Here is a 27277-nt window from a genome sequence, read left to right as displayed (position 1 = left end):
AATAATATTTGAGTTTAGAGCAGACCCTGTTTTCGTGTGAAGTGGGCGCCTGGCTCCAGAGCACATTCATGCGTCGCATATCTGTGGTCTGATGCCGGCAATCTTAGACGCACTCCACAATAACCCAATAAAGGGCTGAGAGCACTGGCCCAATCTTTGTCTGGCATCTGCAAGCGAGAAGACTCTTGTGTGTGTGTGTGTGGTGTGTGTCTGTGTATGTATGTGTGTGCGTGTTATGTTGCTGCAATTTACTTAGTTCAACAACCATCGTGTGTGTGTGTGTGTGTAGTATGTGCGAGTCTTTTGGCTCCAAGCGCAGGGTGAGAATTGTCTTTTCAGCAGAGGGATTGTCAAGGTCGCCTGGGTTAGTAAGTCGATCTCAGCATGACGGTAAAGACCACAAAGCCATGCCGAGTGGCCAGGGGCAGAGGCCCGGATGGGCCACGGGTTTGTCTGATGTCCTGGTTGTTGTTGTTGCTTTATTCTTACCCCCGAAGGCCTTTTCTCTGTGTGTGCAGTTTTTCAAAGAGTAAACAGCAAGTTTTTGTGTCGATTACAAGCCAGATTGTAGGTTGTAGGCTTTGTTTGTTTTGTTTAGTTTTGTGTGTGTGTGTGTGTGTGTGTGTGTGTGTGTGTGTGTGTGTATGCTCATTATATGTTTGTGTGAGTGGATATTTGCATGCTCTGGGTTGTTTTTTGGGGGAGTATGATCTGTGTGGATGTGTGTGTGTGTGTGTCTGTGAGGCGGTCGGGTGGAGCTTGACAGAAATCCGAGGCAGTAATGGCCCAGTGTATGATGGATGGAGAAGAGATGGATGAAGAACAGAGGGCACATTTTTCATCCGCCTGCCGAGAACCCCCACCCCACCCCACCCACCCTCTCCCCCCCCCCTCCTAGCAGGTGGGATTAGGAGGAAGAGTTATGCGCCGGCTCTGAAAGTATTAATATATCATTAGTATTGATCTTTTTCATTTGAACATTAGGAGCCCTGTCTGCCTCCGCCAAATATAAGGTCTATTGACGTGCGGTACGAGCTCTTGCTCTGCTGCGTGGCTCCATGAGATCGATACAGCAACCCCACCACCACCACCACCACCAGCCCCACCCATTCCATTCTATCCCATGTCTGCTCATAACCCCACCCCCCCAGCACTTACAATCCACAGATGTAGACACACAGACATAAAAACATCTTGCTGAAAGGTTACTTCACCTCGTTTGTTTTCATTGTCTAATGATGTTGGGAAGTATGGTATTTGGGAGGTGCAGTTTTGTTTTAGGCCTACTTATACTTTTTAGTTTTCAATAGACAGTGTTTCACACTCAGATGAAGGTAGTCCAGTATTTGGGTACCAGATGGAGATATCAAAACAAGCAAATGGCCTCTGCTCTGACACCTTGCATTTATCTCAGTTTTGCTTGAGTTAACTGTCAAATAATGTAATTATAGGAGGTCAATATAATAAACAATTTTAATTAATATTTGTATTACTTTTTTATTATTAAACAATTATTTTATTTTTGTTTGTAATTACTTATCTCTTATGAATTGTAACATCACATGATACATTTCAAACACATTTCCAACCGGTTGTCTTTTAACAAAGGGTAAAATAATCCGTTTGTGAGAACTGATGTGGTGTAAGGAAAGAGATCTCAACGTTAATTAAACTGCTGTACAACAAATAGGAAAACTGGGGAAAACCCAGAGAAATTGCCTTCTATGGCTGTGTGTGTGACTAGCCGAGGATGCCCCTCACGATGGTGAGGGGTGTAATATACAGCGCTTTCTCAGGCCCGGGGTATTTCAGTGGTGTCTGCTGCAGGTCCAGGTTTAGAGGGGGCAATAATAGCTCATCAGGTGGATGATGACTGCATGCCATGTCATTTGAGCGATTTGTGACCCTGACTGCCTCTGTCTGTCTGTCCGTCCGTCTGTCTGTCTGTCTCGCACGCTCACTCTCTCACACTTTTACTATGTTGGGGAGAGATTTAGACGTAGACACATAAACATACGTATCTGTGACAGGCAGACCAGTCACCCTTTTATTTTTAAAGCGAGCAATGATGACGACTTCCCCCTGACTAATAACTGTCTGCCAGTCAGGCCAAAAAAAGACTCACTCACTTTTTAGGTCTGCTACTGCCCCCTGCTGGTCTTTTTGTAGAAGACTCAAATCAGCTGTTAGGCTCTTCCACAGGTCCTGCTGGCAGCTGATACTAATACATAATCTCAACAGTGACTGATACAGCCCAGCTAATTCTCTCTCTCTCTCTCTCTCTCTCTCTCTCTCTCTCTCTCTCCCTATTTCTTTCTCTCTGTCCACATAGCCTAGGCGACAGCAGGATCCCAGCCCTGGCTCCAACATGGGCAACGCTGATGATCACAAGATGCGCTAAGCAGCGATGGATGCTGGGGTGGGGGAGCAGATGATGCAGAGGCCCGGGGAAGCATGGCAACCTCACCCTACACCGTCAATCGCTCAACAGGGGAGACCAAAGTCTACAACGCCAGGGGATTTTTATTTTATTTTGGGAGGGGGAGGGCGGGGGGGTCAAGTTGGTGGGATTTTGGGGGGTGGGGGAGGGGGTGGTTGAGAGGGCTTTTGTTCTTCTGGGAATGGAGTGGGGCGGGGGTCCTTTCACTGATCCCTAGTCCCTCCTTTGGGTTTTGCACTATGTGATACATTCAGTTTTGCCCCACTCATCTTCTGTATGCATGGACTTCCTACCTGTTTTCCTAATCGTGATCCTCCTCTATGCAAGCTATTTGCTCGTTTTATTTTAGCACTATTGTAATGACATGGCATTTTTTATTATTATTTTATTCTTTGTTTGTGTGAAAGTCAGGATGTTTACTTTTTTGTATCTTTTTCTTTATATATGCAAAAATGTGTGTCTTCATGCTTTTATATAACATCACTAGTTGCATTGTGCTCTTGAAATAGGTAGGCTATTGTAGGACACACAGACAGAAAGGCGCTTCAGATTTCACAAATGAAGAAGGCCCTTTTTATACCTTTCTTGTCCCACACGACTCCCCCTACTTGTTACTCTCTCTGTCTGTGTTCTTGACTCTTTCTGCTTATCAGGTTGTAGAGACATGCTTTGAACATTAAAATGCGGCAGGAAGCCCATATTGAGGTCACTGACGCTCTGAGCATGTTCCAAAAAAAAAGACAGGAGAGATTTGTTTTCCTTGTTGTTTTGACTATTGCTATTGTTCTCTTTTCTGGTATTATTCTCTTTGGTTCTAGTACCATGTCAGGGTATTTAATGTATCTGCAGTTATACAACTTTTCTCCCATGTTGGATGGGAAAGCATATTTTAGCTTGGTCCCATGAAAGATATTTATTAACTTCATGTTTCACCCTGTCATTGTTTCTGGGAGGCTTGTCTCAAATTATTTAATCAGTGGTTCTTTGGCTCCTTTTTTCTTCTTGTCTTTTATTTTTTCTTGCAAATGGTCAGGAACATAGCTTTAAATAAACTCAGTTGTAATGGTTCCCTCACACAACACAATACCTCCCTTTCCCATACAGTTAACTGATGGATTGTGGTGTGAGTTTCAGGTCAGTAAAGCAGTACAAATCCTTCATGCTGACATAGTAACTGAAGGTGCTGAAGGCTCAAAACAGATAAATAATACAAGCCTTTCCTTTCATTTGTGGGTATATCCTATTTATACATCAAATACATATAATGACATAATAAATAATGATTTAGTCTGATTGAGTGTGATTGATAAGGATCAGCTCAGTCCACAATCATGTCTGTAATATCAATAACTGTAGTCAGCAATACAGTCAGTTTACAACTATACAAACAGTTGGTACGACAATTCTGGAATGGTTACTAATGGTGTGCTTCAGTCATCACAGATCTAAGCCAAATATATGACCCCCCTCATTTTAGAATGTGAAATTGTATTGACTTATTATATTCATCAGAAAAGGTTCATTCGTGTGAATATTACTCTCCAAAAGCATTTCTTCTAGTTTTTTTTTTCTTTTCTTTTTAAGAAACAAGTGTTATTTTGTGAAGTGTAGGTTGGGCAACACCAAGTTTTGGTGGGCCTTCGCTGGCATTGAGTGAGTACTTTGTTACAGGAAATGGGATTTTCCAGAGGCCAAGTGGGTAGTCAGCATGTTGTTGCTTGAGGTTGGTAGACGGGGAGGTACTAAGAGTTAGAATACTCTTCTAAGACAGACTACAGTAAGTCATTTCTGTTTGAAACAGATAGAGAAGGAGGGATTTATGGAGTTATTATTATTACTAAATTATGATTTACATTCAAGAGAAACACTTTTGTGATATTGTGATAGATATGTCTGAAGGTATCACTTATGACAATGAGTTACGTTTCTAGACAACTGGGTATCTTGTGATTTTAGGTTTGTTCACCATACAGTTTAACAGTATTCATAGTGTATTTAATGTAAACATGGAGGGAAATTTTGACTTGGCAGTACAAAATGTTTGTGCATGTGTGATAAAAAAAAAAATGGCCAAATCACGTCTTAATAGAAAAACCCTACAGAGATCTGTTATCTTATGTTGATTGTGGCCTGACAAGCCTTTTTGTCGGCCTACAATGAGAGAGTAAATGTTCAATAGAATAGAAATTTCCTTTTCAAAATGAGAGTCAGAACAAACTGGCCATAGGTGGACTCAAGTTGAAACATGATACGTCCCCATTGAGGCTCTTACAGGTGATACTTGACAATCAGCGAAGTAGGCTATGGAATAGCAGGTGCGGCAACCATGCTGTATGTGACAAAACCGATCTCTTCCCTCCCTGTGATCTTTTCCTCTCAAACTTGTCCATGTGTGTCTCACAATGCCCCTGCTGGTACTCATGTGATTTTAAATAATCCCCTCACTTAATGCTGGCATTAAGGCAAGATACACACCAAGAGACTGGACTACTCACATTTCTTTTTTTTTTTTTAATAAATGGTTTATTTTCTTATTTGTTTTAAGTTATTGATGCACGATTACTTTTTTGTTTCATTTTCAGAGAATGGTATGAAGAAATATGTATTCCGTGTTTATCAGCCTATCTTGTAGGAGATCTTTTAGGAAACGAGTTTGCTTGATGTTTTGATGTTCTGCTGGTTTTATTTTTATTTTATTTTATTTTATTGGACTTCTTTTTCAAAGGGGGAAGACTGGTTTGACTTGTTTCTTAATAAACTTGCAACAAATGTCTGGCAGTGTGTTAATTTCAACCTGTTGTAGTATACTCTGAAGACAAGGGAACCAGAACTACATTCAGGAGGTAAGAGGGGCAATTGGCAGAGAATAAAGAAAGTATCGGTTCTATCCAGACTAATGGCCTGCTGTTTTAGTACTGACATAACCTAGGACACACTTCATACAGGCACAAGTCACACACACACATAGCCTAGACATTATCAGACCATGCAAGTATCAAGTAGCCAGGCCTACTTAGCTGCATTGGTGAGAAAACTGCAGCATGGTTAGTTGACAAATCAATAATATCAAATGAAATAGCCTACCATTATAGGCCTTTCGTTTATTTAACTGCTGGATTTCACTATTGTATGCACTTAAAACATAGGCCTATGTCGATGTGTGGGGTAGGCTAGGTCTTCATTCAGCTGCAGGCTAAATTAGAGACGCCACTTTTATAGACAAAAATGGCACAACAGTTTTTTTACTTCGCGAGATGACTGATTGTATGATAAATACGTGGAAATGTCTCGAAAAGACTCGACAGTCACTGAAACTGAAGCTTGATAGCATGAGAGGATCATAGACTGTATAAAGGATATGGATGCATGAAACAGTGCCACTTATGTTTTGAACGTCCACTCACCAACTCACTCACTGCATGGAAACAACACAAGTTTGGGAATCAAGCGTGAGAATTTTGTAGTAGGCTACATTGCATTGAACCAAATTTACAGTTGAACAGCAGCACTGGGAGTGTGTGCGAACTTCCTACCCAGGTACCCAGCTTGTGTTTACATTTGTCCTACGCGCATGGCTTCCGTATTACTGTCAGGTGACCCAGAAGTGCTACATTTGGTCGCACCGGATGTTGAACTATCAGCTGATCGTGGTGTTTTTGATGGAAGTTGATGCTGGTTGGAAGAGTCTCCCCCTCTCTTTATTATCTCTCGCTTACACGACAAAGGCTTAACGGGCTGAACAACAACTGCAACGTAACTCAACGCAGCCATAACATTCAGAGGAAGTTCACCGTTAACAAGAAACAAATAGATCTGTGTTCAAGAGGCGCTCAGCTTGCTTTATCAGTCAAGAAGGAAAACAACGTTAACGTTAGCTGTCTGTCGGGTTTTAAGTGACGTTGCTAACGTTGGCTAGCTATGTTGTTTATGCTGTGGTCTGACGGACTGGGCTATTGTTTTTTCCAAGTCTAAGGAAGAACAAATATTTATTGACGTTGTGACTGTACACTAGATGCTTTTGAATACCGAGTAGCTAGCCTGACACCCTAACAATAACGTCAGATAACCTTAAACTAATATTAGCTAACTTACGTGTTAAGAATTCGAGGCTCCGTTAGCAAGGTGGTTGGCTAACTTGTGTTTTATGCAATTGACAGTCGTCAAGAAATTTACCATTTGCGAAACGCTGATCTAAGTATAATCCTTTTTGTTTTCTTTGGGTAGACATATCTGGTACAATTAGGTGGCAATTGTTTGTGGAAGAACAACAACCTGTAACCAGCAGCGTTGTTCTTTATCAAACAGACTTGTCTCTCGCTTATCCTGTTTTGTTAACAGTTTGTCAAATTGACAGTTGTAAATTGTGAGGTGTATTTTATGTAATATTTATAACTATGGTAATTATTTCTGTGTTATTAATGTGCATTATTTAGATAGATAATTTATTGATGGTCGTACTTTATTTCAGGGCTTTAATGTATTACTGAACATTTGAAGATTTTATGAATAGCCTATTTTAAGGGTTATATCTAACTAAATGTGGTTTAAAAGTGTACAAGTAAAATAGATAGCTAACGTTACGTTAGAAAAAGGATAGGGTAGATTTAGGCAGACGAGAGGCTTCAGATCTGGCACAGTCAGAATATCTGGTTGAAACCATTTCCAATCCGCCAATGCTGGATCTGGAAGTTGTCCCTGAGCGATCTTTGGGAAATGAACAATGGGAATTCGCATTAGGTAAGCATCGGGCATGCACATTTCAAGTTGAATATGACAGTACGTTTACCTAGAGACACTTTCTATGTACCAAGGAAAGATTTTTATTCATTTTATGGATTTACAAGTTCCTTCATCAACCGTCTTTGCTTGAGTTGGATCACAAATGGCCAACAGTAGTTTACCAGAAGATGCAACACTAACGCCTACCCCTTCTTATCAACTACTCTTTCTATAGGGATGCCATTGGCCCAGGCCATTTCCATTTTACAAAAACACTGCCGCATCATCAAGAATGTCCAGGTTCTCTATAGTGAACAAGTAAGAGCTGATGGCACATTTGCTAAACACTCATGTCCCTATGACTTCTGCTTTTGTATGCTCTAGTGCCCAACAAACCTGTTTTCCCCTCTCTCTCAGACACCACTTAGCCACGACCTCATTCTCAACTTGACTCAGGATGGAATCAAACTGTTGTTTGACGCCTGCAATCAGAGATTGAAGGTATGTGTGAGTGTGAGTGAGCGAGCATTTTTAACTATGGACACTGGATTACCTGTAGAAATGCTGTTTAGTTGTTTTGGTATCTTCTGAGTACTTCTTATCATAATCATCCTACTGTATCCCATTTTAGGGACAGTAGACAGGGTTTGAAGATCTACCTAGTCAATCCATATATGGCTCATGTAAGAATCGCTAATTTAAGGCCCATGTGTTTTCTCTCTAGGTTATTGAAGTTTATGACTTGAGCAAGGTGAAACTGAAATACTGGTGAGTGATCTATTTATCTGTCGATTTTACGGAAATTTGTAATGCTTTTCACTGTTTTTTTCACTGTCTTTTACAGTGTGTGTGTGTGTGTACAGTATGTGTGCGTTTTGTGTAGACCTAAAGTTGTCTCACAGCCCGGTGTTTTTGACTGTGCCTCTCGTTACAGTGGAGTACATTTCAACTCTCAGGCTATAGCACCTACAATCGAGCAGATTGACCAGTCGTTCGGCGCAACACATCCTGGTGGTAAGCAACACAGCATTCACATAATCTCCTCCTCTTTTTCCTCTTCCTCTGCAGACACGACCTCTGCTCATAGATAAACAGGAAGATGACACAGAAAACTAATTTGAGAATTAGCTTTTATTCCACCAACTAGATTACATCTCATTTTACAGGTAGTATATGAATCATAAAAAATAGGTGATCTTAATATGTACCTAATGATCACATGATCTCAAACATGTGATAATAATTTTGTTTATTTGTGTGTGTGTGTGTGTGTGTGTGTGTGTGTGTGTGCGCGTGTGCGCGCGCCTATTCCATGCTGTCCATAGTTTACAATGCGGCAGAGCAGCTCTTCCACTTAAACTTCCGAGGCCTGTCGTTCTCCTTCCAGCTGGACTCTTGGAACGAGGCTCCCAAGTATGAGGTGAGAAAGCCCCCCTTGTCCCGCAGGAACACGTTGGTGTTAGCACAGTGCCGTTAGTCATCCCTGCTCGACGTGTGTGTGTGTGTGCCTGTGTGCCTGTGTGCCTGTGTGTGTGTGTGTGTGTGTGTGTGTGTGTGTGTGTGTGTGTGTGTGTGTGTGTGTGTGTGTGTGTGTGTGTGTGTGGACACTGCCAGATGAGCTCTGCAGCTGTCCCAGCTCATCTTGACAGGACGAGGCACCACAGTGTGTGGAGAACTCTGCTCAGTGAGTCAGAAAGCAAAAGGGCACCACTCAACTGTGAAGGCTAATGGCCTGTAATCTTGATGAGCTTTTTATTGATGAGCTGAAGGAAGTTCTCTTGTGCCCAACCTGCCAAGCTGACGCAATGCTTTTGTGCACCAGAGGCCTCATGCCAATGGCTGTGGTTGTGAGTTTGCAGTGCATAACTGTATAAGATCTGCTATCCAGTGTTATGTTCTGTGCTAAATAATACAAAAGAGTAACACCCCCCCCCCCCAAAAAAAAAAAGCCAATTTAGCGAGGCTTGCCGCTTGTGAGGTTTTGTTCCTTCTGTGCTTACACACCAATCTAGTGCCAGCTGTTTTGCCTTGACAGCCTAACTTTGCCCATGGCTTGGCCTCCCTGCAGATTCCCCACGGTGCCACCGTCAAACGGATGTACATTTACACTGGGAACAACCTCCAGGACACCAAGTAAGTGTGTGTGGGGGGGGGGGGGGGGGAGAGAGTAGGGGCCAAGCAAGCGCAAGAAAGGAAGCAAGAGAATATGTGAGCGAGTCAGTGAGGATGAGGATGAGAAGAGAGTGAATGAGTGAGTAAGTAAGTGAAGGGGGTGTTGGCGGGGCGGGGTACCTTAGTTTGTCCGGTGGCTAAGAGAATAGTCATCCGTTCACATCACCACATAAACGAGCTCTGAACATTCAGCTATAGAGATCCACTCAAGATCCATCCAAGCGAAACAAGCTTACAACATGGCAGCCACCCTGACTACAACACAAACACCTCTAAAGTCATGAAAAACATTGTGGCTGTTTTGAGTCAGAGGAGCCCAGCCAGACTGTGGCTGTCGTGGCTGCCCAGTGAGAACAGGCTGTTATCCCAGTGTGACCAGAGAGAGAAGGAGGAGGAGGAGGAGGAGGAGGCAGAGCAGCTTTTCCTTACTGAATACAATAGACTAGATACACCAGAGGCTTTCCCTAAAGGAGCAGGCATCCTTACTGAGCCCCTGCCCTGTAGTAATGAGGAAAGCAAACACTCCTTCCCTTCTGCCTGAGGAGAGAGGAGAGGAAAGAGGACTGTGAATTAGTAGTGAGCTACACAATAGCCACCTGATGCCACAACATGAAGAACAGCCACTGACCTCCTGTATCTCAGATTCCCTAGTCAGTTAAGCAAATAAATGATAAATGCAAAAACTAAAGCCAATGTTGTATTTATACATGTATGTGTAAGAGTTTAAACTGAAATGAGAGGGATAGAGGGTATCCTGTATCGGTGTGCAGCTATACTCATTAGGGGAATAATGAGCAGATGGCAGCGATTGATTTTATATAATGGTGTTTTCAAGTCAGTTGTGTGTGTGTGTGTGTGTGTGTGTCTGGAAATATGCAGTTAGAACATATTAGAGAGAGCATAATCAGATGAGCCTGAAAGTGATGTTTGTCACTGACAATTATGTGTTTTTTTCAGTCCCATTGTCTTTGAAGCACTCAAGTGCTTTTACCTTAGACACAACCAGAGCTCTTGTGCTCTTTACTGACCTCCAGCTACCTTCTCATTAGCACTCTCTCTCTTTCTCTCTCTTTCTCTCTTTCTCTCTCTCTCTCCCTCTCTCTTTATCTCTTTATCTCTTTGTCTCTCTGTTGCAGGGCTCCAGTGATGCCCCTGGCCTGTTTCCTTGGGAATGTGTACGCTGAGTGTGTGGACGTGCTGAGGGATGGGACTGGTCCGCTGGGTCTTAGACTCCGCCTGCTCACTGCAGGTGAGCCTCCACCACATGAATCCCCACCCTTCCCCACTGCCTCCCCAAACCCCATGGCTGCTTTTGGCCTTAGGGTATAGCAAAGCTGATAGCATAGATATGGACCAGCTGAATGTGACAAGGCCTTTTGAAGTGTTTGTGTGTGAGTGCAGTGTTTCTCACGGAATTGAATTCTATTTGTGGTGGTAGGTGATCTGGTGTGTTAACAGTTTTTAACAAATTTGCGCAACGTGGTTATGATGCTAACCGGATTTAATCACGCGTTAACCAGTTGTCTTCTATGCCAACAACAATCCTTGTAGGATTTTTAATGTTTTCTTTAAACGTGCATGCAGGTTCGTTGAGGGACAGAGAGGGTGCACATAACTCTACAATGAAAGGATTTCATCCAATTTAAGTAGTACAACATAGATACTCATTGTGTGGTGGTCATTGCTGATATTGTGTAGGGCAGCCACAAATAAGTCAATGAATGGGAAACACTGGAGTGAGAGTGTATGTGTGTGTATGGTCATTTCTATTATTCATGCTATCTCATTTCTTAATTTGGCTAAGATAGGTAGCTAGGTTGTGGTGTTGTGACTGCACTTGCTGTCACATGTTAGAGTTTGGTGGTGTGATTCAAAAGCCTTGTACTGATATAACACTTAATTGTACCATCACCAGATATGTAGTCATCTCTGACGTCACTGCTTATCATTGGAACAAGTCATCCTCTTTGAACAAACTCAAGTTGCCCAACAACACGCAAAGCACTGTTAGGCAATTCTGTAGTCAAATTTCTTAAACAGTGGAAAGTTCTGAGTCATTTCTCAAGTCTAAACATATCCATTAAGTTTGTAGTTGTTTTCATATTCGTTTCCTTATTGAGGATAAAATCTATCTCCAGGATTGGTAACATTTACTGTGTGCTCTTGTTACATGTAGCCCATGCTAGTTGTGCTGAAGCATGTTCCTGCCTTTGGTTTGACCCAAGTCTTTGGTTTGACCCAAGTCCCTATCTGTGCACAGCATGTTGACCCAGCCTCTGACCTCTGCAGATAAAGTCGCACGCAGGCTCCTGCCCCCTTTGACTCCCTTAAGATCTTTCCTTCTGTCTCAGAGGTAGTTGAAGGGTGATCAGAAACACACAAACAGACTCTGTATGCAGGAATTGGCTGTCGCACACAGCAGGAGTTTCCCCTGTAGCAGAGTTTAAGTGGTACGACACAGCACACCACAGGAGAAAAAACACAAAAAGCATGACTCGGGATAATTTATGACCATGGAGAGGAGGGCAAACCTGTCTCTGTTTGCCTGGCCTTCCTGCCCCCACATTCCCTGTGTGTGTGAGTGTGAGTGTAGCCACCAATGGCTAGAGTTCATGCACCAGTCTTCAATAGGGTCCCAGTCTCTTTATCTCACTCAAATTGTCTTTTGCTCATGCAAGCCCTTGCCCTCTTTATTTCACTCCAAATGTCTGTTTATTCATGCAAGCCCTTGCCCTCTTAATCTCACTCTCTATCTCTTTTCCTTTCTTTGTCTCCTAATCTCTCTTTCTCGCTCTGTCTGTCTCTTTCTAATCAGATCAGATCAAATCAAATCAAATCAAATTATGTTTTATTAGCATGAATGAAGTCATTTTGTCAGTGTAATTGATTAAAAAGAAAAAAGAAGGGCAGCAATAGCTTTTACTAGTAAAATAGCTACCTTTTCTGATGTTTCTTGGCAAGCATGTTTGTTTATCTCTGCCTTTGTCTCTGTGTAGGCTGTGATCATTAAATCTGTATTTTGTCAGTGTTCTTTTTATCTATCTTTGATGTTATGGTGCTACACATTAATTTCTGTTCAGGGTTCTGTATATCTCCCAGTTTTTTATATCCTCCTTCCATAATTTAGTATAATGCATCTGGTATGTATTTGTCTTTTTTTTTTCAGTACAGATTTAGTTAAGTGCCTTAGGTTGTTAATGTTATATTTGTTTGCAAGTTGAAATAGGGGGTCGTGCTTATGGGTAAGGGACTTGTACTTGAAAGCTTTATGGTAGCTGTCAGTGTCACTAATTGCAGGGTGTAACCAAAATGTAGAGGCTCTTTTGTCTGTGTTGAGAAGTAGAGGGAATCTCCTCAGCTCTGAGCGTCAGGTTGGAGAAAGTTCTTTGTACACCCAAGGTGTCTTTACAGATTTGTAAGTGGAGTCGTTCTGTTGGGCTCTTCTCCCCCACAGTTTATAGTCAAAAACCATACAGTACCGCTGCCATAGAGAACAATTGCTTTGATGATTGAATCAATTGTATTAAGCCAGAATTTAGTTAGTGGATTATATTTGTAAAGCAGTTTTTTTTTCTATCCAGAATGAAATATTTTCTTTGTGCCTTGTCACAGGTTTTTTGACGCTTGATTAAATCTTCCTCATGATGTTATTGTCCTAAATACTTCTTTCAAAAATCATTATTTTCTAGAGGCTCTAGTCATTTCTTTTAAAATCATTATCTTTGTTTTGTTGGTATTTGTAGTACCCAGTTTATACTATCGAACTAAACTATCGAAACATTTGAAGGCCCTGTTTTACTGTTTTGATGGTGATGGTAGTACTAGATCATCTGCAAAGAGAAGACATAAAATATCTGTGCTATCTCTCTGCTTCTCTTCCTCTCTGTCATTTCTCTCTTGCAGAGAAACGTTCTCTGTCATTCTTGCTTAGTATGCAGCATTCTCTCCCTCTCTCTCTGCCTCTCTCTCTCTCTGAGACTCAGCCCCTCTGTAATCACGGGTTTCCTCTGATGGGAGGGGGGTAGGTTACCTTGCATGCGATGCCTCCACCAGGCAGCACACAGGAAGTGGGGTGCTGTGTGTTTTTTTTCTCCCCACGGCGGGTTTAAAACCCTCAGCTGTACAGTGTGCCTCGAGTCTAAACCGCTTGTGTAGAGAAGACCCTTACAAGAATAGGGCCATTTTGAAGAAACTCTTTTTCTCAATTTGTCCCTGAAAAAACTGTCCATGGTCATACCATTTGTGCACTCAATGAAGCAATGTTCAACCCTGAAGCACTTTGACAAGTTCATCTCAAAAGTGCAATTTGGTAGCTCTAGAGCCATTTCATTGCTGAAGGTTTACCCACTTATTGCATGAGTTACATTTTACTTAGTTATCTTACATTTCAGACAGTACATTTTAGACATGCATTTTTATTGGGATATGTTCTTTGACTATCATAACTGGTTGCTGACAGAGCAAAGTGCAGCTAAATTGAAGCAGTCGAGTTACAGGAAGACAGCTTAACAATGCTGTCAGATCATGGTGCCACCCCATAAAAACGAATGAGAACAGGTCCATTTACAAAAGAAATAGAGAGACCAATAAAGGTTTAGCTAAGCACTCCAAAATGCAATATAACGGCGTGACCTTAGAGACAGAAGCTGATTGATGTAAGAAAACATATTGCATTCTGACTCCCATATGCCACCAGCCTCAACAGCTCACTGCAGAGATTAGGCTTTTTAACAGCGAAATTCATTTAGTCTGGAGTTGTCCAGTGAGGGTTTAACATATTAAAGATAAACTGCGTTAGGAACACAGTTCAAAAGTTCAGCTTGCTGAACTAAGTAAGAGCGGCCGCTGGAGAGCTGGACACTGGTGATAGCCAGAGCAGAGCAGCCCGGCTCAGGTCTGCTGCCTAATCTGAGTTCAAATGGGCTCACTGTGATAAGTGAGGAGGCTAACAGGGCTTTGTGCAGCAGTCCTGCGGGTTCAGCCGGAGGACAAGTCCACACTGGGGACACGGGCGGCTGGACGACGGAATGGGGGGCAGAAACCACCAGGCACCAGTTCAGACTGACGGAGTGTTTCCTGCCCTTACTGACATGCCGTTTAATTAACTGAATTTCTGAGTGTGTGTTACTCATTTTGTGGTTGTCAGAGGCTGTGTTTTGTGAGTGAAAAATGTTTCATGCCTTCATGCCGACCCAAGGGTAGGGTTTCTGAGTGGTGTGTGTGTGTTGCACTAGGCTTCAGCTTCCTCATTGTGCGTGTGTGTGTGTGTGCGTGTGTGTGTAGGCTGTGGTCCTGGGGTGATGGCGGACGCTAAGGTGCGAGCTCTGGAGAGAAACATCTACTTTGGCGACTCGTGTCAGGACGTGCTGAGCGCTCTGGGTTCTCCACACAAAGTCTTCTACAAGTCGGAGGACAAGGTAGGCTCACATTCGACAATGCACTTAGTATGAGTTCACATTCATTGGAAAGCCAATTTTATTAAAAGCGACATATGTTGGATCGATTCGATCTAGTTGATGCCAAGCAACAGGTTGCTGCATAATGAGTGCCCTGTTAACATTGTTGTCCAAAGTTAACATCCCACTGTAAAAGACCATATGATTTAAAACCATACAGGGCACAGTACAGGCACAGGTGTTGGAAGGAAATGAAAAAGAAGTGAGATTTCCTTTTCAGAACTCCCCCCCCCCCATTAACAATCCTCACGTTCTCTCCACCTCCATGAGTAGGAGTGTGTGTGTGCCTCATGTTCATTTGTCTTGTTCTGTCTTATCTGCAGATGAAGATCCACTCGCCCTCCCCACACAAGCAGGTGCCGTCCAAATGCAATGACTACTTCTTCAACTACTTTACCTTGGGAGTGGTACGTGTACAGTTTGTCACTCTACTCCTCTGTATGTGAGGGAATGACATGGGTTCATACATACATGGATACATACATATTAAGTTTGATGGGCTGCAGCATCAGTCGTTACTGTCCTGTATAATGTCTGTTGTGTGTCCCTTGTAGGACATACTGTTTGATTCTACGACACACCTGGTGAAGAAGTTTGTCCTGCATACCAACTTTCCTGGCCATTATAACTTTAACATGTAAGTATCTGCTCCACTTCCTCACATCCCAACAACGTCCTTGTCCTCTCCCAGAGAACTAAACCTCTAACTTTTTTACTTTTTTCCCCACTCCCTTCATATCATTGTCTTCTTTGATCTCCAGATATCATCGGTGTGATTTCAAGATTCCACTGTTTATTAAAAAAGGTAAGAATCCAAAGGTCCTCCCTCTGTGGCATGAAGACATCAGTGTCTGTTGTTGGACCTTCATGGCTGTGTTTGCAGCACTCACACCAGTGCCTGGAGTCATTTACATAAACAAACTTACACACACACAAGAGCTTTTGATAGTATCCTGTTTGTCTCTGTACGGATGGTCTGTTTATCCCTCTCTTCACGGCTGTGTTTGCATAAATATGCACGCACACATACTCGGAAGAGATTTTGATAGTAATATTATTGTGTTTCTTTCTGTACTGATAACCTGTTTCTTCCTGCTTCTCTCTCTCTCTCTCTCTCTTTCTCTCTCTCTCTCTCTCTCTCTCTCTCTCTCTCTCTCTCTCTCTCTCTGTTTTCAGACGGTGCAGAGGCTTCAGGGGAGGACTGCATCCTTACCAGCTACAGTAAGGTACGTCACAGACTCCAGAAGAAAGCGACTCGGAACAGCACACATACAGCATGCAGCCCTCTCCATATACAGTAGCCTCTAACCCAAACTCAAGTGCCTGCACTGCTGTGCCCAAAATCAATACCCCAAAAACCTATACCTGCTGCCTCACAACCAAAAGCTAAAGGCCGCAGACCGCAGTTCCATACCCTAAGCTTCATAGCTTAGAGTCCCTGTATGCAAAACACAATGATTGCATTGTAGGATCTAAAACTTTAAACACATACCCCTAACAGGTGTTAATAACTGTTGCCAAAGCTGTGCCTGTAGTTAAAGCCCATTGTTTTTAAATGCATGCCCAAGCGTGCACTGAATCTGTGCTCCACACTCAAGCCTCACTGCCTTGTCCTGCAGTGGGATCAGATCCAGGAGCTGCTGGGACACCCCATGGAGAAACCGGTCGTGCTACACAGGCAAGGACACCTGTGTGTGTGTGTGTGTGTGTGTGTCTGTGTGTCTGTGTGTGTGTGTGTCTTTGTGTCTGTGTGTCTGTGTGTCTGTCTGTGTGTGTGTGTGTGTGTGTGTGTGTTGTGTGTGAAGAAAGAGAGATGTATGTGTGTATGTGTTTTGGGCATGACTGTGAACCTCTGGTGGTTTTCGATGTTCAGTGAGACTTAAGAGAATTAGCTATGGTGTGGTGTTTAACGCCAGGATTAAAAATAGCTCTGATGTGATGCAACCCCGGGACAGCACTAAAGTAAATAAGACTGGTGAATACACCCACAGTGTCGTCTGTGTCACTCACGACTGACATGTCTGCCTGTTACCTTGTGTACTTCAGGTCATCGTCAGCAAATAACACCAATCCTTTTGGATCCACCTTCTGTTTTGGACTGCAGAGAATGATTTTTGAGGTGAGTGGACAAAATATGTAGATTTTTGGTTCAGGAACTAGTTGCACAAAAACTTTAATTTAGGGCTAAGTAAAAAAAGAAAACATTTAAACAATTAAAGAAAGTAAATGAGCTATTGTTCTCTGTAAGGCTCAGGTTACATTTAAACAATTAAAGAAAGTACATGAGCTATTCTCTGAAAGGTTCAGAGCTTTATCCACCTGCCACCTCCTGATCATGGCTGCTTTTCTCTTGTGTCCATGGTAACCAGGTGATGCAGAACAACCACATAGCGTCGGTGACGCTGTACGGAGCACCTCGGGCCAGCAGCCACACCCGAGCAGAGGCCTCTGCCCACTAAAACCTCGCCTTCCTCCTCCTCCTCCTCCTCCTCCTCCTCCTTCTCGTCCTTCTCGTCCTCCTTTTGCGTCACCAAGTCATCCTCCGACCCCCGTACAGTGCAGCGTGCCTTCATCACCTGACCCCACCTATTTCCCCTGAGGCATGTGGGGAACTCTCTCGGAATCCTCTGCTTGTCTCAGAAAGTCCTGATGTCCAACCCACCCACCCTCCTTATCTCTGTATGCCCCCACCCCCAATCTAGCACCCCAAATAGCCCCAACTCTCCACACCTTTAGCCTGAGCTCCAGACCCTATGCCTGTGTCCCCTGCCCTCCACTCCCAAGGCTTACAGCTTATAGATGCGTCCTTCCACTGCCTCCACCCCCATCACCCCTACCTCTAGCTGGAGTATATGTGTGGCAAACTACCATCTGGGGGCACCCATAGTCAAGGCAAAGAGTGTTTAAATGGCTAACAGCAGACATATGCATGCACACACACACACACACACACACACACACACACAGTACAAATGGGCAGACATGCGTCCATTACACACTGTACAAATGGGCAGATAATGAGTCCATTTTGACTAACATATACATACTGTACATATGTGCAGTTCATACATACATACATACATACATCAGTCTCTGCTTATATTGCTTACACACACACACACACAAATAATAAGCTATGAGGCTAAAATATCAGTATGAGCCCTTTCCAACGACCCGCAAGCATTTCAACACCGTCTCCTCATCTGCTCCCGCGGTCCTCTTTTGGCAGACCTGCAGGAGGAATCCTCGTGGTTGGGAAGCCGCACTGAGAGAGCGGCAGGCGTTGGACTGGGGACATGCGCAGATTCCTCTGGGTGACATTCTTTCTGCAAAGCTGTATAAAACAAAAAAAAACAGAAGAGTACAAGCACAAATGAGCAGCACCCTGTTTCAGTGCTGTTGGGCACCTGGGACATGAGCATCCTCTTTCACACACACACACACACACACACACAAACACGCACACGCACACGCACACGCACGCTATGATCAAGTCAACAGCACAGGTCATCTCCAAGTTGCAGGGCAGTAAGAGCACTAACTTAACCTAAAGGTCTTGAGTTGGCATTTATCTATTTCTTCACAAAGGAAAGCTGACTTTGTTATTTTTAACATTTCACTAAAAAACAAACACACATAGACACACACATACATACATACATATCTTACTTACTTGATAATTGTCTCTTTCCCACTGAGGAGCATGTTTTTAATTTAGATATGAAGAAAGGCGAGGAGGAGGAGGGGAGCAGGAAGAGCACAAGAGGATTGTTTTTCTTTTCCCTCACCGTGAGCTACTTCCTGGGGCTCCACTCTGCTGAGGAGCTGAGACCCTCCCCAAAAGGCCCAGCTCCACACCAGCTCTGGGCCAGAATTAGGCCAAGTCTGCTCCAGCACACTCAGCTAGCATTTTCTGCCCCTTTTCCATCTGCCCCTGGGTCCTCTCAGTCCCTTTTTTGCCCTGTCATTCACAACGCTCCCCCGTCATGTCTCCATCCGCATTGCTAACATGCATCACTCTCTTTTCTCCCTCTCTCTTTTTTTTTTTGTTTAAGCTGTAGGCCTCACTTTAGACTGCTATTAAGTAATGTTAAGCCATTTTTCTTTCTATTTCTGTTGTTTAATTGCCAAAATTTTAGCCAAAGATGTTCAAACAGTTCACTTTATTATCGAAAGAAAGAAATAAAATATGATTTGAGCTTGACCTTTTGACACCTCCACCCCCCCTCCCCAAAAAAAGTTAACATTCCCTGTTCCCTAGACTTCTTTCCCCGAGTCCATTTTAATACATTCTTACTCTCTTAACCGTGCATAAGTATTTTTGAAATAGATATGTATATGATTCTTTTATGACTGCTTACCGCTCTTTTTGTCATTCGGAACTTTAATATCCTCATATGTATCATTTTTACTAAGAAACAGCTGTCTGTTTGATCTGTAGCAGGTAGTTTGGAGCAGAATGCGTTGCCCTCTGCTGGCGTTTCAGTGTAATGTACAGACTTGTATATAGAATGCTTGTATTTCCTTTACGTGGGGCTCATCTGTTTCTATGGTGACTGTACTTGTTTGGGGCAGAGCCTTATTGGGGGAAGGTGGGTGGACACTAGAATTCTCTCAGAGCAGTAAATAGCTCACTTTTAAGCTCTTTTTTTTCTCCGCTCAGAAAAAAACAGACAGAGAGCGCCCATGCTCTCTTGTCCTCTATCCCAAGCTCGTGTCTGACCACTAGTTGGAGAGTTTGAAAGACAACAAAATAAACGATAGAAACAGTGAGCTATTCATGTAAGTGGAGTGTCTGGCGGTGAGGACTCCCCTGTAAAACCCTGTGGAGACCGTGTACAGACTGTGTCATCACTTGGCCCCTCTTAGTGGGTGTGCGTGTGAGTGTGTGCCTACAGGGTTTTGTGCACACAGACCCAGGCATGATGGGCTCCTCCTGTTGTCTGTGTGGTTTCGTGCACATAAACTGGTCTGCTTGTTTACGTGGCTCGTGTTCACGGTGCTCCCAAGAGTGATTTTACTTCGTGGCACACTATGACATCACTTCCTCCACTAGTGTCTCCAGACTGTCCTGTGCCCCCCCCCCCCCCCCCACCACTTCATCACTCCATCTTTTCAAACATGCTGCCGGGCCTTTGGCTTTTATAAATAGTTTACATGCCTCCTGTTACGTTTCACTTCTTAAGAGCTTAAGCGCTCTCTTTCTTTCTTTCTCTGTCATTTCATTGTAGCCCCTAGCTTTGGTTTACTTAAAAGATAAACAGTTGAAATAAGAAGAAACAGAAAGATACTAGCGTGCCCGCTGTAAACTGTGCCTCATCTCCCTCGAAGCCTCTCTGTAAAAAGATCAGATGAAATGTTTTCAACTGCATTGTGTTTGACTGAGCATGTAAAGCTAATGTGATTGACTCTGTTACCCCATCATAGTCCTCTTGCTCCAAAAAAGGAAGAAAATACTTTAAAAAGAGAAAGAAAGAAAAAAAACATCAACTTCACTTTAGGAGTAAGGACAAGACCATGGGATTTTTGGCAGAACTCCTGAACTCTTGTCATGAGGAAATTGGTTCAGGAATTGTGTTAAGTCGAAGTTATCTGATTTCTACATTAGCTAGCCTAATTCAATTACTTTGTTGGCTGTAAGTGTCTTTGGTGCTGGGCACTTGAAAAAAATCCTGTGGTGGTATGGACATGGAATCTTTGCCTTTTGCTAACAAGTCTAGCCCCCCCATCACCTTGTAAATGACCTGAGGTTCATAACTGGTGTTGTGTTGTATCATCTGAATATAACAAGACATTTCCCAAAGACCGGTGTCAGCTCAGCAGCATTTTCTAACTGTACGTCAAAGGTAAACTGTCTTGTCTGATCAAAAAAAAAAAAAAGTGTGACCACTGTTGTGGAGATGTTTTCGAGAAGGAATGTTACTGTTCTGTGTGCTTGGTCATGTAATGGGCAGAGTGCGCCCATGTCTCAGGTGGATTTTTCTGTTTTCATAATAACACCAGGAGCAAAGCAAATGCTTCACTCTCATCCAATGGGGTTTGGGCTGTGTGTCATTTCCTGTCATTCATCCTCTATGTATGTTTTTTGCATTGGAATAAATGAATGAATGAATGATTGTCCTCCAGATTGTAATTAGTTACGGACAACTTCAGGTCAGTGTAATGCCGCATATTAATGCTATGTATTGTAATGCCCTCCGTATATATATTGTATGTCCCATCCCTAAACACCCCCCCCCCCCCCCAAATCCTTAAAATTAATTATTTTTCTGCGTAAGTTCTACGTTCTAAGTACGTTACCCATTTCTGGAAATGGGATTATACTTAATTAAAAATTGTGAACATTTATTGGAATGTGGTGTTTTATATTTCATATCAATATTTCTACCCTTGTAGATAGCCTGTAGGACACATATGTGGAAGATCAACATTATCAGGCATGATTGAAAAAAAGCAATAAGAATGGCTGTAATGACTAAGAATGGCTGTAATGACTCAAAATGGCCTGCTGAAAAAAGCAGGCCTGCTTTTGGCTTCTGAAATGATGCAGGAATGCTCCGATTGGTGGGATTGGCCTTGTGCATTGAGGCTGATCAATTCCACAACTTTTGCAATTCTATACACTGCAATTTGTTTTGCATTTTGGGTCATTTGAAAAAAAAGTCCTGTTACGGTGTGTTGCACCGTATAAATTGGATGTAATAAACGTTAAGAAAGAAGAGCCCATTGTATGTTTTCTTTCATGTTTTTTCTTCTTTTCAAAATAACAAGTTGTACATGCATGTGACTCTCCAGGAACCTTTTCAGTGTTTTCAATTCTGAATTTAACATTTCTATTGTCAATAGAATTTAAATACAGCAGACTATTCAGAGGTAATACTAATACATTTTCAAAGGTCATCATTCTAACAGCAGGTTTCATGCATCTGGAATGTTGGGCACTTTTGAGGTTCTTTACATTCTGTCATTAGGTCACTGCCTCTGATCCACAAGTCTGCCTGGGACAACATGGCGCTCATAGCTGTTTGACTTGACATAACAAACTTCATCTGATAGCACAAAGATTGCAAAGAAAACAGTCATTATTTTAAGGCAAAAGTACCTTCAAGTGTTTCCAAGTCTGAATTTGTGTAAACAAAGTAAACTAGGTTCACAGGGTTTTTGTGAATCCCAACACTCATATCATGGAGTCTTTAAAGCTCTTTCAGTGCCTTACACTCCAGGTGTCCATTCCTCTGAAAAGTTAAAAACATTTCCAGACTCTCTTGGGGAAATCCCTGTCGCCATCTGATGCTGAAAATGGGCAGAGCAAACCTTCAAACCCTTGATTTTACTCGAGGGCACGAGTTCACAAAAATGTTGAATTCAATGAGCTTTGCCCCCAACACCTCACAAGAACGTATGTGCAAAAGCCAGCACATGACAGACATACATACATGCGTACATAATGAACAAAAGATTGAATACATTGGAGTGAAACCAATATAATGATCCATATTAGGCATTAAACCACTTTTATCATATAGACACATTCACAGTATAGTCACAAACTCAGTGTTCACAAGCGGATAAGATGATCTGCACGCCAGATACCATTTTTTTTATTATTATTATGTGATGTTTTGAGCCTGCGGCTCTTCCTCAGACTTCTGGTGTGCAGATCCTCTCTTATCCTCTTATGAAATTCTCATATTGGACCATCCAACTTGGGCCTGGGATGTGCGTGGCCCGCGTTTCTACAAACTCAATGTTTCACAAATACTTTTTGTCCATAGTCCTCCTCCCCTGGGTCATCTGGGCCCTTAGCCGTGCTGGGGATCTTATCTCTCCACTTGAAGGGCCACGAGGTGGATGTGCGGCTGGTGTGACAGGAGAGGTGGGGGTCGTGGAGCAGGTTGTACATGAGCCAGATTTGCGGCACCGTCAGGCTGTGCACCACCATCAGCTCGCGGTAGAAGCAGGGATCGAACACCTGCAGGTGGGGCGCGGCCGAGGAGCGCACGATGCCGAACGTGCGGAAGCCCTCGTGTCGTGTGGGCTGCAGGCCGATCCGCTGCAGGCACATGCCCAGGAAGACGTCGTCGATGGGGAAGACCTCCACATCCTGGCACGCGCGGTTCAGCCGGAGCGCCGTGTGGCCCGACATGACGAAGCCCCCGCCGCCGGCGTACGACGGGTACACGCCCTGGCCGTACACAAACTCAGGCACGTAGTACTTGCTGCTGCGCCGGCGTATGGGTCGTGCGCGGACGATGATGTCGCCCACGAAGAGGTCCTTGTGGGCGTCTAGGCCGCCCAGCATCTCCAGGATGTTCTCCACGTTCACGTAGACGTCGGCGTCACCCTTGAAGATGAACTTGACCCCAGCGCAGCTTTGGTTCACCCACTGCAGGAAGTGGGTCTCCTTGAGGGTGAGGTTGAAGAACGTGTCCTCAAAGTCCCAGAGGAGGATGTCCCTGAAGGTGTCGCTCTCGTATGCCAGGAGCCTGTCCCACAGCGGAAGCGAGGAGCGATTCCTGGGCACTCCCAGCAGGAAGACCGTCTTGATGTTGACCCCTTCCTGGAGGACGCCCTCTTGGCCCCAGGTGCGACGCACCACCTGCCTCTTGTCAAAGTCCGCCGCCACCGATTTCACAGCTATGAGTAGATAAGGAGCTCCGTCTGGGCCTCTGCATTTGTCTGGCTGATCAATAGTCATCCTGAAATCCCGGTTGTCCTTCTTGCGGAGGTAATCCTCGAAGTCGAAGGGGGCAAGGGTCGGCCCCACCGCAGTCTTGGGCACAGTTGGCACAGGTTTTCTCAACCCACCTTTGGGCTGGGATTTTTTTTTGGTTTTGGGCTGAAGTTTATTTTTGGACTGAGCCTTGGCGTTCGGCACCATCTTCATGGAAACGGAGCTGGCCTGTGGCTCTGGCTTGCACCGTGGTAAGTCTGGAGGTTTGGTCAGGGCCGGCCCTGTGCCTTGGTGATCCAACGGAGCCCCTAGAAGAGAGCGCGAGCTTGGTGCGCCCTGCTCCAACTGCCAGCTCTCCCATAAGGGTGTGAGACTGTGGTGGGCATACAACAAGAGACAGAACAGTGCCAACATCACGAGGGTACAAACCACGTCTCCCTTTAGGTGAATCCTTCTCATCGTGGCCCGCGTACAAACTCCCTCGCTAGTGAAAAAAAAGGCCCCCTTTCTTCAAGCATGAATTACTTTCCTATATGGGGCTTCTCTTTGGCCTCCACTAAGTGAAGTCAGGCTGCGTCGGTGAGTGTGCTGCATGCTGGTTCTCCATTAGCTGAAGTCTGGAATGGCTCCTAACTGGTCCCTTCTGGGACGATTTGTATTCACTGCACTGCTGCAACTCCAGGTGCTGCAACCATCCCCAAGTCCAGCCATCTAAAGTCTCATGCCCATGACATCAGGCTTCTTTTTTGGTTCATTCATCAGGCTCTGTGATATCATAGTCACTTATTCCATGTAGCTCTGCATCACATACATCCTGTGAATGGAAATACACCATGGCATATTTAGAATCCACTATTTACCAAGCATAAGAAGCCAACCCGAGGTAATAGTAGCCTATTCCATGTTTGGTACCTGTTAATGGAAATACACCATGGCATATTTAGTATCCACTATTTACCAAGCATAAGCATAAGGCTGCTATATGTGACGTCGCAGAAATATACAGGCGTGTGTGGTACAATAGCTATGGAACAGAACTCAGTCTGTCACAGTGTTATGTGATGTGCGCATGCAAAACAGCAGGCTTAATGTAAGCGCATACCTTAGCAGTAAACCGACATAATTAGGTTTAATATTATTCTAATATTATTTGTCCCTCTTTCCGATATTGTTTAAAATTTCGTCAACGCTACTGCTCGGAGGCGACACACCTCCTTCCAGATATCCAGCTGCTTCAGCTACTCGCATGCGCTGTATGTGTCCCTTTACAGAAACTGCATTGGCCTTACATTTTTAGAGTAGGCCTACATTATGTCTATATCAGAATCATTTGCCAAATCGCACATGCGTGCATCCCATGTCTGGTAAAGAAAGACTAATTAAGGGGGCGTGACTGATGTTATGTAAGAGTACGTAAGATTTCTCAAACTTGAAAAAAGTAATGCATGCAGGAGAACACAGTGTTCCCATCTTTTTCAGGTTTTATCTGAAATAGGCTACTGATGGAACGGGCACAATACAACACTAAAACAGAATGTAACTGTGTGTCTACAAAACAAGGAATTAAGGCACACGTTGTTAAAATATGCAGATGCATTAGCCAGCGTTTACTTTCCAAAAATGTGCAGTCTCCTTTACAAAACCAGGGAAGTTTTTGCATACACGTATGTGTCTGAATTGCCGAGTAAAACAGCCCAAGAAACCACCTCATGAAGTGACTTCCATCAGTTACCTATGTGCAGTTATGTCAAACTAGCATTTTTCCATCAAGACGTGTTCTGAGGAGCAACAGCATGCAATGCAAGCAGCAAGTCATCCCTAACACTTACCAGAATAGGAGAGCGTCACCAAGTACTTTAATTACCGAATGCAACTGCCAAACCGAACATCTGGTTTCTATATTAAATCTGCGCGTCCAGAGTATCCAAGAAGAACTTTTAAAGTGCTGAAACTTGCTAAATAAAAGACGGACAGTGCCTGTACATCCTTTGCCTATAGCTACTGATTTCCCACTAAAGCAACATGTGTAGCTTATTCCCCCTAAAACAAAATGTGCTCGTTTTGGAACGCTCACATATTTTAACGGAGTGTTCTTCCCCCTGCTCACGTGACGCAGTCGGGAGTCTGTTGGATGTGCTTCGAGCCAGATGCCAGCGCAGCAGCTCCAGTCGCGCGCCTTGAGACACTGCGAAGTAGGCCGCGCATGAGAGAATGGCTGGTCGGGCTGTCCGCTTCCGCGGTGATTGATGTCATGGATTTTCTGCACCCAAGGCCGTAGTCATGATGTCAACATTGGGGGGGACCAAATCTGTGGTGGGGTCTGAGGGACCCCAAACAGAATTTCAATACATTTCCTACCATGCAAAAATATTATAAAAAATCACAAACAAGTCGTTAGTTAGGTCAGTTAATTAGGTTATTCCAACCCCCCCCCCCCACCCCCACCCCTGGAGTTTTCTGAAAAGAGAAGGGTGGAGAAGAAGCAACTTCACTGGTCCATCCCTGGACCCGTGACTCCATTTGTGTTCAAAATGTATACTTTAAAAGAAACTACAAACTAGAGTATCTTATGATAACCTCTTTATTAGACAGAATGTGGTTCTTTGACTTAAACTGACTTATTACTTAAACCTGAAGATTTTTTTTTAATTAAGGATTAGACTCATAGGTTTAGAGCCTAATAAGATTTTGTCTTTTAATTTAGATTTTATTATGCTGGCGGCTAATCACACAATTTTAACGTAGTTTGAAAGGGACAAGATTCAGGAATAGGCTACTAAGACAGGCCCCTCTTCTGTCTGACTCACCTCATGTTACCCCTGTATGCATTATAGACTGGCTTCTGACAGAAATGACATTTTGTGCCAACATGTAGAAACACTAGGCCTACTACAGCCTTTAATTGGTGAATGGAGGTGCAAATTCCTTTCTTTGGTTATTGTCCGCGATTCACATTAACTGTATGCTATCACGTATTGTAAACATCGCCACATTTGATCACGTTTTGCCTGCATGGATGCGCGATTAAGTGCGAATCTAAATAATATGCAAGATGCAACAATCATTTCTAAGAGGCCTATACACGGTAATTTCTGGCATTACTACTAGCATATGAATGCATTATTTATGTTGAAAGACGTGAAAAAAATGACACAGGCTTGCAAAAATTCATCATTTAAAATAAAACGTTTCACTTTCGCTATCATTGCGAGAATAGGCTACAATATGGAAAATGTTCCCTTTCAGTCTGATCGGCTCCAAACATGTATGGGATTTCCTTAGCCTGTGCTACACCTTTCCAAGAAGTTTTGTGAAAATTGTACCGGTAGCTTTTGCGATATTGTTGACAGCCCTACCTCACCGCAGTAGGGTGCAGTAAATGGAAGCTTTTGATAGCGCACGCCACTAACGAAAAACGGAAAATCACCAGGACAAACCACAGGGGTGTAGGCTACTCTGGAACCATAGGTCACTAATTTGTGCGTTATTTACGTTTGATTACATTTCAGATACGTGTTGGTTTCCTGTAGGCCTAGTAAAGCACTTTATTCTTTCTTTATTTTTCTATGTCCGAATATTGGGGGGGGACATTTTGGTCATATTTGAATATTGGGGGGGACACGTCCCCCTCAATGTCTATGGTGACTACGGCCCTGTCTGCACCACATGTGCAACTTGCCCCTACTACATGCAGAAGTTGCAACAATTACACACCCAATACCGCCCACCTCCCCCCTCCAATAAAGTACAGTGCCAACAAACACACAGTGTTCTGCGGGTCTGGGAAAAGGGAGAAAGAAAAGGACGTGTTTTTTT

The 27277-nt window shown here is 43.6% G+C and overlaps 3 protein-coding genes across 8 annotated transcripts in view; 2 read left to right on the top strand and 1 right to left on the bottom strand.

The window, feature by feature from the left end:
- Nucleotides 1-2532, top strand: part of cbfb (core-binding factor subunit beta) — a 38530-nt gene extending 35998 nt beyond the window's left edge. For 3 of the 4 annotated variants that reach the window (XM_076267495.1, XM_076267471.1, XM_076267479.1), the window contains one exon: nucleotides 2333-2532. In XM_076267495.1, the coding sequence (XP_076123610.1) occupies nucleotides 2333-2401 (69 nt within the window). In that variant the 3' untranslated portion in view covers nucleotides 2402-2532. The remainder of the gene's footprint in view (nucleotides 1-2332) is intronic. The other variant, XM_076267487.1, reaches the window with a different exon arrangement.
- A 3575-nt stretch (nucleotides 2533-6107) lies between these two features.
- Nucleotides 6108-20899, top strand: phaf1 (phagosome assembly factor 1). Of its 3 annotated transcripts, none has more exons than XM_076267459.1 (16): nucleotides 6108-7177; nucleotides 7395-7477; nucleotides 7577-7660; nucleotides 7884-7927; nucleotides 8094-8173; nucleotides 8485-8579; nucleotides 9228-9292; nucleotides 10468-10580; nucleotides 14615-14748; nucleotides 15111-15194; nucleotides 15342-15424; nucleotides 15549-15592; nucleotides 15964-16013; nucleotides 16407-16465; nucleotides 16834-16906; nucleotides 17157-20899. In XM_076267459.1, exons 1-16 carry the CDS (start codon nucleotides 7114-7116, stop codon nucleotides 17244-17246), a joined length of 1245 nt encoding a protein of 414 aa, XP_076123574.1. In that variant the 5' UTR covers nucleotides 6108-7113; the 3' UTR covers nucleotides 17247-20899. The 3 variants fall into 3 exon arrangements, with proteins under 3 accessions (XP_076123574.1, XP_076123568.1, XP_076123556.1); XM_076267453.1 differs by having other exon boundaries at nucleotides 9195-9292; nucleotides 16416-16465; XM_076267441.1 differs by having other exon boundaries at nucleotides 9195-9292.
- A 241-nt stretch (nucleotides 20900-21140) lies between these two features.
- On the bottom strand, nucleotides 21141-25547 carry b3gnt9 (UDP-GlcNAc:betaGal beta-1,3-N-acetylglucosaminyltransferase 9). Its single transcript, XM_076267428.1, has 2 exons — nucleotides 25291-25547; nucleotides 21141-24275 (listed from the first exon to the last, which is right to left on the bottom strand). Exon 2 carries the CDS (start codon nucleotides 23918-23920, stop codon nucleotides 22532-22534), a length of 1389 nt encoding a protein of 462 aa, XP_076123543.1. The 5' UTR covers nucleotides 23921-24275; nucleotides 25291-25547; the 3' UTR covers nucleotides 21141-22531.
- Between the last annotated feature and the right edge of the window lie 1730 nt (nucleotides 25548-27277).

The sequence above is a fragment of the Alosa pseudoharengus genome, unplaced genomic scaffold (genome assembly GCF_046254945.1).
Source record: "Alosa pseudoharengus isolate Yale_2024_CS ecotype anadromous, Long Island Sound unplaced genomic scaffold, YU_APseudo_1.1 YU_APseudo_1.1_scf_10, whole genome shotgun sequence".
NCBI classification, from domain to species: domain Eukaryota; kingdom Metazoa; phylum Chordata; class Actinopteri; order Clupeiformes; family Clupeidae; genus Alosa; species Alosa pseudoharengus.
This window is presented reverse-complemented; position numbering and strand designations above follow the sequence as displayed.